General features: G+C 42.2%; 1 protein-coding gene across 1 annotated transcript; it reads left to right on the top strand.

The window, feature by feature from the left end:
* Positions 1 to 951: 951 nt before the first annotated feature.
* On the top strand, positions 952 to 7,885 carry LOC109571914 (zinc finger protein 678-like). The gene is made up of 3 exons (XM_019978435.2): positions 952 to 1,067; positions 2,533 to 2,632; positions 6,685 to 7,885. Exons 1-3 carry the CDS (start codon positions 1,034 to 1,036, stop codon positions 7,883 to 7,885), a joined length of 1,335 nt encoding a protein of 444 aa, XP_019833994.2. The 5' UTR covers positions 952 to 1,033.
* The last annotated feature ends 3,430 nt before the right edge of the window (positions 7,886 to 11,315 follow it).

The following is an 11,315-nucleotide window of genomic DNA, read 5'->3' as shown; positions in this document are numbered from 1 at the left end:
CCATTTCCTTCTCCAATGCATGAAAGTGAAAAGTCAAAGTGAAGTCGCTCGGTCGTGTCTGACTCTTCGAGACCCCATGGACTGCAGCCCACCAGGCTCCTCTGTCCATGGGATTTTCCAGGCAAGAGTACTGGAGTTGGGGTGCCAGTGCCTTCTCCGAGAAAGACATATAGTATATACTAATTACTTCAAAAGATTATTGCTGCTATGGGTACTATTCTATCAGACCCATCAATTTTGAAAAACACTTAAAATTCAAAGTTAAGTATAAATTCTTACCTTACTAGTCTACTTCTTTGCTATTCAGAATGGTCATTGATGTATCAGAATTTTCAACACTGCTAGTTAAAATAAGCTTGTTTAAAATGTGGCACATTGGCCCCACTCCAGAACTCTTAGATCAGAGCATGCTTTTTAAAAATATTTCCTGTCTCCTTGATAAGGGCCTTCCCCGGTGGCTCAGATGGTGAAGAGTCTGCCTGCAATGTGGGAGACCTGGGTCTGATCCCTTGGTGGGGAAGATTCCCCTGGAGAAGGAAATGGCAACTCACTCCAGTATTCTTGCCTGAAAAATCCCATGGACACAGAAGCCTGGCGTGCTACAGTCCATGGGGTCAGAAAGAATCAGACATGACTGAGTGACTAACATACTTTCCCTGATAGACAGTTTATCCTGTGTCACACGAGTACAACTCTCAAAAATAGATAGGTCAGTGTTGGTGTGATTGTTTTATAATTTCTCTTCCAGATCAGAATAGTTTCTATAGTGGTCTGTGGATCATATCTCATTCTCCTTTCCTGGGTTAGAAATACAGTGGAAAATACGGCTGTATAAAAATTATATTCTTGTGTAACACCAGACATTCTCCTAAATCAAAACCATTTCTCTTGCTGGTTTCATCTTGGGTCACATACATGGCTCATGTCCTTTGTATTTCAGGGACGGCTGACATTCCAGGATGTGGCCATAGACTTCACTCAAGAGGAGTGGGAGTGCCTGGACCTCGGTCAGCGGGAATTATACAGGGACGTGATGTTAGAGAACTACGGGAACCTGGCCTCCTTGGGTGAGGATAACTGCCTTCCAGAATCCCTTAAGTACCTTCAGGGTTTTGGTTCGTTCATTCTAGAATGTCTCCTCGAATTTTCTGCTTTGTCCAGTAGAGGTTCAGATCCCTACTTTGTAGGGGAAAAAGGGTATTTGTGACATTTGAAAGAAAGACTTCATTATGGGTCATTATAATTCTAACCTTCTTCTTCCTTGATGTAATCTGCCTCCTTGTTGTTCAGTCGCTAAATCATGTCCAGCTCTTTGCGATCCCGTGGAATGCAGCAAACCAGGTTTCCCTATCCTTCCTTAACTCCCAGAGTTTGCTCAAATTCATATCCATTGAGTCAATAATGCTATTCAATCATCTCATCCTCTGACGCCCCCTTCTCCTCCTGCCCTCAGTCTTTCCCAGCATCAGGGTCTTTTCCAGTGAGTCGGCTCTTCACATCAGGTGGCCAAATTATTGGAGCTTCAGTTTCAGTCCTTCCAACAAATATTCAGGGTTGATTTCTTTAGGATTGACTGGTGTGATCTCCTTGCTGACCAAGGGACTCTCAAGAGCCTTCTCCAGCACCTCAGTTCAAAGGCATCAATTCTTTGGTGCTCAGCTTTCTCTATGTTCCAAATATCACATTCATACGTGACTACTGGAAAAACCATAGCTTTGACTAGATGGACCTCTGTTGGCAAAGTGATGTCTCTGCTTTTTAATATGCTGTCTAGGTTTGTCATAGCTTTTCTTCCAAGGGGCAAGCATCTTTTAATTTCATGGCTGCAGTCGCAATCTGCAGTGATTTTGGACCCCCCCAAAATAAAGTCTATCACTGTTTCCATTGTTTTCCCATCTACTTGCTATGAAATGATGAAACTGGATGCCATGATCTTAGTTTTCTGAATGTTGAGTTAAACTAACTTTTTAACTCTCCTCTTTCACTTTCATCAAGAGGCTCTTCAGTTTTGCTTCACTTTCTGCCACAGGGGTGGTGTCATCTGCATATCTGAGGTATTGATATTTCTCCCGGCAATCTTGATTCCAGCTTGTGCTTCATCCAGCCCAGCATTTCTCATGAGGTACTCTGCATATAAGTTAAATAAGCAGGGTGGCAATATCCAGCCTGATGTACTCCTTTCCCAATGGTACAGTTGTTCCATGTACAGTTCTAACTATTGCTTCTTGACCTCCATATCCTTCATTCTAGGTTAGTGGTAATTCTGTAAGTTCTGTGGTATAAAATAGTGCCACTCTCCTCTTAAAACCGGATTTCTACTACTAGCTTTTGCCTTAGTAGTACTTGAGCATAATATCAGAACCTGATTTTGAGCATTTGTCTTTTAAAGGTGCTTCCAATAAACTACTTGGTAAAATCATTTTTTAAGGTTATTTTAACTTTCTTCCTTGACTTCTCTCTCACCTGAACACATATTGGATTGGAAATTGATGAATATCTGGGAAAACACATATTCCTTTTTCTGATGAACAGGTCTTGTGATCTCTAAGCCGGACCTGGTCACATTTCTGGAGCAAATGAAGGATCCCTGGGATATACGGAGAATGGAGACGCCAGCCGTGCACCCAGGTATGTGTCTATGGATGGAGCAGAAAAATCCGGTGAGAGGGACAAGCATTGTGGAGGAAGTCATACTTCGTGGTGTGGTTTGAGAAGATCTGCTGTGGAAATGATTTTGGATTAGCCTGGGTTTATTTCTGTCACTGTCATAGAGGGTCATCTCCTGACCCATTCCTGATTCTTTTTATCGTTTATGTATTTTTCTCCAGTGGTTAATTTTCACATTCACAGTGAGAACCAAAATACTTGTCTGGCCTGGGACAACCTGCATGACCTGATAGCTCTTCCATTTGGGGAGGTTTTAGAAAATCTGTGCACATTTCTGAGTAACTGTATTAAGCCCTTTTAGAAGTTCTGATTCTGTCCCTAGTCAGAAGTGTGTGGGTGGACTTGTGAACAAATTGCCACACTTCTAGGAATACTGGGGACAAATATTTTTTGTTTTCTACCCTATAATTTCCAACCCACTAGAAACTACACACATGACCTTATAAACTTCATACTCAAATTCTTTCTTCACTGCATAAAACATTTTGCTAAAATGAGAAAATGCAAACCTGAATTTTACTTTAAAGTTCCTCTTTTTTTAATATGAACTAACATTAAATGTGTTAAGTATATTTACCCCAATTCCTTAATGGTAAAATACTTGAATATATTTATTTAACTCATAGAGTTTTAAAATATATTCTTGGCATGAGAATTTAAGACATTTCCCTCCGTGCTTTTTTCTGATTGTTCTTCACTATTAAGCTTATAGATTATATAAAGGAATCTTTAAAAAGAAATTTTTCTCTTCCAATAATGCCATTTTACAAAGTTATGTTAGTTTGCTGTACAGAAAGAATAAGTGATACATATACACATTTCCCTCCTTGATTAGATTTCCTTCCCATTTAGGTGACCACTGAGCATTGAATAGAGTTCCCTATGTTCTCACCGTATTTTTCAAGTCTCACTTCTTATTTTATTTCTCAAGAACTCTTACCTTATTAAATCTATCTTGTTTGTTATGAAACATCCCAGGACTTTATTGTTTATGCCATCTATTTCTGATTAGTTCTAGGTCAATATCATTTACGATTTTAGATTCTATTAGAACATGCTCAGATAACAACATGAGTGGTAAGAAGTGGGTTAAATAATTAGTAGGCATTAGTATTTGTGGAGAAGGAAATGGCAACCCACTCCAGTGTTCTTGCCTGGAGAATCCCAGGGATGGGGGAGCCTGGTGGGCTGTCGTCTCTGGGGTCGCACAGAGTCAGACATGACTGAAGCAACTTAGCAGCAGCAGCAGCAGTATTTGTGAAAATGTTTTGTTTGTAAATTTGATTACTTAAAGGTAAAATTAATCATTACATTGCCCAACTGCTCTTCATTTAGCTGTTCCTGTAGGTTTTTGTCTTGACTTCTCCTCTACACCATACTCCTTTGTCATCTCATTTTGTCCAGTGTTCTGTGTTTGTGGTCTCTGTTCTGCAGGCTGCACATCCTAGTTCCTCTTGCTCTGGTGTCTGCCCTCTGGTGGGTGAGGTGGTCCAGAGACTTGTGCCCTTATCCCCTTGATAGGGAGTTGATTGTTATTATTGTGACCAGAGCCTGTCTGAATATTGAGGGGAGCTTCGTCTTTCCTCTGTGGCTGTCACTGCCCTGTCAGGGGTGGGGTCTGCTTCCTGATTAGTGGAGTAGAGTCCCCAGATCTACTTAGCTGTGTTTCTGATCTATGGTGCTTCTGACCCAGTGGGACTGGAGCACACCCACTGGGAGAGAAGCCACTGAGGATTGCTCCTCGGGGGATGTTCACCTCGGAGCATGCTCTGTGGGTCATCATCCATGTGTTGTGCGAGCTCTCATGTGACCCTGTGTTGGCATTGATCTTGGCCCCACCTGAACCATGGGCATGATGGCACTTGACCGTGGTGTCTCTCAGATGTTGTTTTCACCAGGTCACCAGCATAGATCCACTGTAGTCTCATGTCCCAGGTGTACATTCATTGTGGAGCTGGACCCCCTGCAGTGCTATGGAGGCAATGTAGATGTGACCTGGCCCAACCGCCTCATGGGAATGCCTACAAAGTCTACAATTGCTAAAGCCAGACTGGTCTTGACTGCCAGAGCCTCGTTTCCATCCAGATGTTCTGTCGGGGCTGAGTTTACAAAGCCAGTTGTGGGGTGTAACACCATGGTTTGTACAGCTGCAAGGAGAGATCTCAGCTTTTCTTTCTTAGTGGTAGGGCCTGGGGGCTCAGCTGTGGTTTCAGTGCCATCTGAACATTGAGACCACCCACAGGCGTGTGCTCTGAAGGTGCCCCTGGAGCCCACTGGGGAGGCGGCTGGGGAGGAGGAAGCAGCTGTGGGGGTCGTGAGATCACCCACCTAGGTGGGAGCCATTCCTAGTATCTGGAGAGGCAGGGACAGGCACAGGGGCAGAGAGGCTGCAGTGGGGTTCTTCCCTTTGGGCATCACTCAACAACGCTGCTCTGCTTCTCTGGTGGTTCAGGCTTCCTCCACAAGCATCCCGTTTGCAGAGCTCCTCCCTCCCTCCTGTCCCCTCAGGATGTCTCCTCACAGCCAACCGCAGTCCTCTGCCTGGGTCTGCTCTCCAATCCCCACATTCCAGCACCCAGCCCTTGTGTGCAGCGGTGGACACCCTCTCAGGCTGCGTGGGCAGGGCTGGGCTCAGCAGCCTGTGTACAGGTCTCACTCTGTCCTGCACACTGGTTGCAGCATTCTCTTCCCACAGAGAATGAGTCTCTCCTTCTGTCCCAACTGGGCTCCCCCCAGTGAGGGGCTTCCCTGGATGGGGAGACCTCTCCTCTCTTCAGTCCCCCCAGGGTTTTGTGGGTCCCATCCCACTTCTTTTCCTCTTCCTTTTCCTCCCTCATTCTTTTGTCCTACCTGGCTCAGCAGGAATCTTTCTTGTCCTTCCAGGTGTCCAAGTTCCTCTGCCCGTGTTCTGCAGGGCTCTGTGAGAATTTTTCCACTTCAAGATGTATTCTTGATGTTTTTGTGGAGAGAGATGAACTCCACGTCTTCCGAATCCTCTGCCATCTTGACTTCTTCTATCTCAGTTTTAGGCTTAATCTAGCCAGTGTATGCTAATTGTATGTAAATTGTAAACCATATTCCCTGAGAATAGTAAGTAGAATAACTTATTATTTGGTATCTTTCAGCTGTGTCTTCTCACGACACCCAGGGTTTGAGGACCCAAAAGCCAGGCTTAGAAGATTTATTCCCAACAGCAAAGCTAGGAATATATGAAAGATTTCACCTTGGAAATTTACATTTAACCAAAGACTGGGAATATATGAGGGCACATAAAGAACAGAGAGCATGTTATGATGGACAAAACCAAATTGGTACAGATTCCCATAATGTAAACATTACCGCCAAAAGAAATCAAGGATGTGAATCAAATAGGGAAAAACCAATCTCAGATGACCAATTTCGGTCATCAACATCCGCAGATAAGTGTATATTTGTCAGCAAAGACCCACATCAACTCTTGAAACATACACGTTCTCTGAAGGGAAAGGTGGAAAATCTGGAAAGTCATCTAGTCTCTACTGCAAATACTCATTCAAACAACTCTGAGCATAGGTGTCTATTAAATATACATTCAAACATATCTGGAAACCAGAAACTTGAAAATGAGGGGGGAAATTCCCAATATAATCATTTTGAGGGATCCTTTAACAAGGGTTTATTGTTCTTCAACCAACAACTATTTTCTCCTTGTTCCAAAATCTGTAATGTGGATAATAATGGGAGAGACCTTATTCAACCATCATTGTTCAATACATATGGAGGTATAATTAGTGTGGAACAACTTTACAAGCGTAACAACATGAGTAATGCCTTAAGCAGGAGCTCTACCCCCAATAATTACAAGAGTATACATGATGGAATGAGAAGCTCTTCATGCAGTGAAACTGGGCATAATGTTGACCAAGACTCATATCTCATGAAACAACAGGGACATCAATTTTCAGACAATTCTAAACATAATAAGTATAAGAATATATTTTGTCAAAGCTCAAATCTTACTATTAATATGTATAAGAGTATTGATATTGGAGAGAAGACTTATAATTGTTATGATTATGCTAAAGCTTTTAACCAGTCTTCAAAAGTTATTCAACAGCAGAATATTCAGACTAAGCAGAAACATTACAAGTGTAATACATGTGGGAAAGTCTTTAGTAACTCACCAAATCTAAGTAGACATAGGAAAATTCATACAGAAAGGAAATGTTTCAAATGTACAGCATGCGGCAAAGCCTTTAATCAGAGTTCATATTTAACTGAACATCAGCGAATCCATGCTGGGGAGAAACCATACAAATGTACAGAATGTGGCAAAACCTTTATCTATTGTTCACGTGTTACTCAACATCAGCGAATTCATACTGGGGAGAGACCTTATAAATGTACAGAATGTGGCAAAGCCTTTAACTGGCATCTGAGTCTTACTGTACATCAGCGAACTCATACTGGGGAGAAACCATACAAATGTAAAGAATGTGGCAAAGCCTTTATCTGTTGTTCACATCTTACTCGACATCAACGAATCCATACTGGGGAGAGACCTTATAAATGTACACACTGTGGCAAAGCCTTTACCCGTTATTCACCTCTTACTCAGCATCAACGAATCCATACTGGGGAGAGACCTTATAAATGTACAGAATGTGGCAAAGCCTTTAACTGGCGTCTGAGTCTTACTGTACATCAGCGAACTCATACTGGGGAGAAACCATACAAATGTAAAGAATGTGGCAAAGCCTTTATCTGTTGTTCACATCTTACTCAACATCAACGAATCCATACTGGGGAGAGACCTTATAAATGTACAGAATGTGGCAAAGCCTTTACCCGTTATTCACTTCTTACTCAGCATCAACGAATCCATACTGGGGAGAGACCTTATAAATGTACAGAATGTGGCAAAGCCTTTACCCGTTATTCACTTCTTACTCAGCATCAACGAATCCATACTGGGGAGAGACCTTATAAATGTACAGAATGTGGCAAAACCTTTAACTGGCGTATGAGTCTTACTGTACATCAGCGAATTCATACTGGGGAGAAACCATACAAATGTACAGACTGTGGCAAAGCCTTTTCCCGGAGTTCAGGTCTTTCTCAACATCAGAGAATTCATACTGCAGGCAAATATCAGAAATGTAAGGAATGTGGCAAAGGATTTCATCACAGCCATCACCTCACTCACCATCAGAGAATACATACTGCAGAGAAACCCTAGAAATGAATCAGTGATAAAAAAAAGGTTGGTCCTAAATATACAATTTTGAAAAAATGAGTGTTTACTTTGGAAAGATACATGAATGAAATACAAAAATGTAGACAAGTGTTTAATCAAACAGCAAAAGGAAATCAATGCCAGAGAATTCATACTAGAAAGCATTTCATTAGTACCACTTTTGTTGAATTACTCTAAACAGAAACACTGTAGCAAGTATGCCATAATTAAAACACGTACAAAATTGATATGTTAGTATGGATCACAAGATGAAGGGGTGGATATTTGCAGAGGTATAATTATTATTCATGTATCCTTGTTTATATTGTTATTTGAGATCATTCAGGAACCAAAACGAATGTAATTCAACTCTCAAGTTACTATGCTGTGATTTGTTTCTACTGTATATATGAACTTCTGTTTCTGATGGTTGTTGCCTCAATTGCAAGAGAAGCCCTTCTATATTAGGTGGGAATCATTTATATTTATTCTCCAATTTATAGGATTAAGAACACAGTAATGTTATATGCACACCAAACCTCTAAATGGAGGTATTTGTCACTGATGTCAAACATCTGTGTTGTCACCATGATGTAAGTGTTCAGGGAATAATTCAAAGTAAGACGGAAGTTTGCTCTAAGTTTTCAGTAATTATGTCACTTGCTTTTTAAGCATAAAACAAGGGTTGTTCATTAAAATCTAAGGTATTTTTATAACATCAACATAGAGAAATCATGCATATTACCTGGCAGGCTTGAAGCAAGGACACCTTCTCTGCTACCTGATGTGAGTATAGAAAACTCTTCTGGAAAAGTCATATTAGTATAATAAATGTCCATCCATATTTACTACATTAGCCTCCATTTTGTAAGCGACATAAATCACATTCACAGATCATTTCATCAGAGAAAAAGGAAAGTTTTTAGAAGCTTGTAATCTGTCTTTTAATCAAGGATCAAACAACAGTTGTAAAAGGTTTTATTCCATCTGTGTAAAATTAATGTATGTTAATTAATAAAAGTGAATGGTTTTTTAGTGTTACAGTTGACATGGAATGAGTGAAGGGTGAACGCACCACCAGCATTAACCTCTCCCACCTATTTAAGGTTGCAGGAAAGATAACGTTACAATAAACTATCTGTAGCACAGGGGCATGGCATCTGTAGAAATTAGTTCCTTACTGGCGTGAAACTCTCATAAGTTCATATATTTCCCACCATTTCTATGTTGTATCTCCTCTCCCATTTTGAAACTACTCGGACATTGTGATGGTTCTAATAAGAAGGACCATACAGAGTACTGTTGAGAGCTTCCCTGACTGGTCCGTGCTGTTGCTGCCTCAGCGTCTGTCTGGGGAGCAGGCAGCCTGCAGGTCCTTGAACTCACACCAGCCAGTCCTGTGAGCACCTCCACTAGGTGACCCCCTTCCTTGAGATGAGCAGTCTTGCGGAACCCCAGGGTCTACTGCACAGGCCCCCCTTCAATGACACCCTCAGAGCTCACCAGAATCCTGCTCCTCTTGGTTTGAATGGACCCATCCACGCTCAGTTGGGGAGCCCACAGCACTTCACCCAGGGTCGTTTATAAAGGCCTGAACCCCAAGTACTGGAGCTTTCTCTGCCTGGTTCTAGCCTTGACCTTCCTCAGGGGCCCTCAAGGCTTCCTGTGAATTCTCTCAGGACCTAGAGTCAGAAACTCACCTGCTTCAATTGTCCTTTGTTCTTCTGTTAGCTAAAGCTTTTCAGGGGCTCACTTAAGCAAATGTAAATTTAACAAAGTCACAAAAGAATAATTAAAAGCCATGATAGTAAAGTTCTGAACCAAGATTTGTAAAATCTTACCCAGTATAATTCTTAGCACATGTTTCTTATCTAGGCTTAAAGGAACTGTTTTCTCATGGCCTTGGCATACATAATATAATTTATATAACACACATTGAATACAATATATAAATATCTGAAGGTATACATGTTAGCAGTGAGAAAACCAAGAAGGAATATGTGAGTGTATGTGTATTCGTACACATTTAACTTAGAGAATTTAGAAATGCTACATCCAAACTGGTCATTTTAGAATTGCAGAGGATTTACTAAAAACTGCAAAACTTGTCAGTTTGTCAATTAATCTGTTTTGTCTACTTTTCATAGAATTCATTTCCTTGAATGTCAGGAGGTTCCGTTTTTTAAGGAACTTCCACACTGTCCTCCCGAGTGACTGCACCAGTTTACATTCCCTCCAGCCGTGTAGGAGGTTCCCTGATCTCCAGGCCCCTTCAGCCTGGAGAACATGCTAAGAATTATAATATGATACTATTAGTGGGCTCTTTGCTAATTGTTATTCTGACTGGCATGAGGTGATGCATCATTGTAGCTTTGTTTGCATTTCTTATTGTTTCCCGCTGGTGAGCATCTTTCATTTGCCTCTTGCCCTCTAAAAGAGTAAGCTGCCCCACCCAGGCTCAGCAGTTGTGGCGCACAGGCTTAGTTGCCCCAAAGCATGTGGAGTATTCCTGGACCAGGGATCCAGCCCATGGCCCCTGCACTGTCAGATGGATTCTCCACCACTGGGTGGCCAGTCTGTTTAGCCTTTTTTCCTTTTGAGATGCATATATATTTTTCATTGGCATATAATTGCTTTACAATGTTGTGTTAGTGTCTGCTGTACGACATCATCAAGCAGCCATAAGTATACATAAATCTGCTCCCTCTTGAACCTCCCTCCCATGATCTCCATTTCACCCTTCTGGTCAGCACAGACCACCAAGCTGAGCTCCCTGTGCTATACAGCAGCTTCCCACTAGCTAACCTGTTTTAACCATCAGTTCAGTTCAGTTCAGCTGCTCAGCCCTGCCCTACCTTTTGCAACCTCATGGACTGCAGCTCGCCAGGCCTCCCGCTGCCTCTGGTTTATTTTCAAAGAAAGCTTTGATGGAAACACCTCTAGGCTCCTGGTCTCTGAAGTTGGAGGTGCCACACCTGCAGAGAGGTGGTCACAATGCAAATCATTTTGTGAAAATCTGTGTCCCCAGGCTGCAGAGGGGGGTAAAAAAAACTAAGGACGAGGGAGATTTGTGGGAAGAATTCTGCAAGTAAAGCCTGGCAGGGGGAGCAGTCTCTCAGAGCTATTTGAGATGCTGCCTCCCGGGCTGTGGTCCTCATTTTGCCCCCAATAAAACTTAACTCGCAACTCAAAAAAAAAAAAAAAAAAAAAAGCCTGGCAGGAACCCAAGACCCTCAGGTGATTCCCACCAAACACTCACCTCTCCCCTCCCCTCCACAACCTAGAAAGAGCCCCTCCCCAGGGAATCAGGTTGACCTTTGCTTCTAGAAGTTCCCGCCCTAAATCCTCCCTTCCTGAGGTCTCAGGTGTGAGGTTTCCCTCAGGGCTCCTGAATGTGGGTCTTCCTCTTGCATTTCTTCAAAACCCTCATAGG

The sequence above is a fragment of the Bos indicus genome, unplaced genomic scaffold, assembly GCF_029378745.1.
Source record: "Bos indicus isolate NIAB-ARS_2022 breed Sahiwal x Tharparkar unplaced genomic scaffold, NIAB-ARS_B.indTharparkar_mat_pri_1.0 scaffold_62, whole genome shotgun sequence".
Lineage (NCBI taxonomy): Eukaryota > Metazoa > Chordata > Mammalia > Artiodactyla > Bovidae > Bos > Bos indicus.
This window is presented reverse-complemented; position numbering and strand designations above follow the sequence as displayed.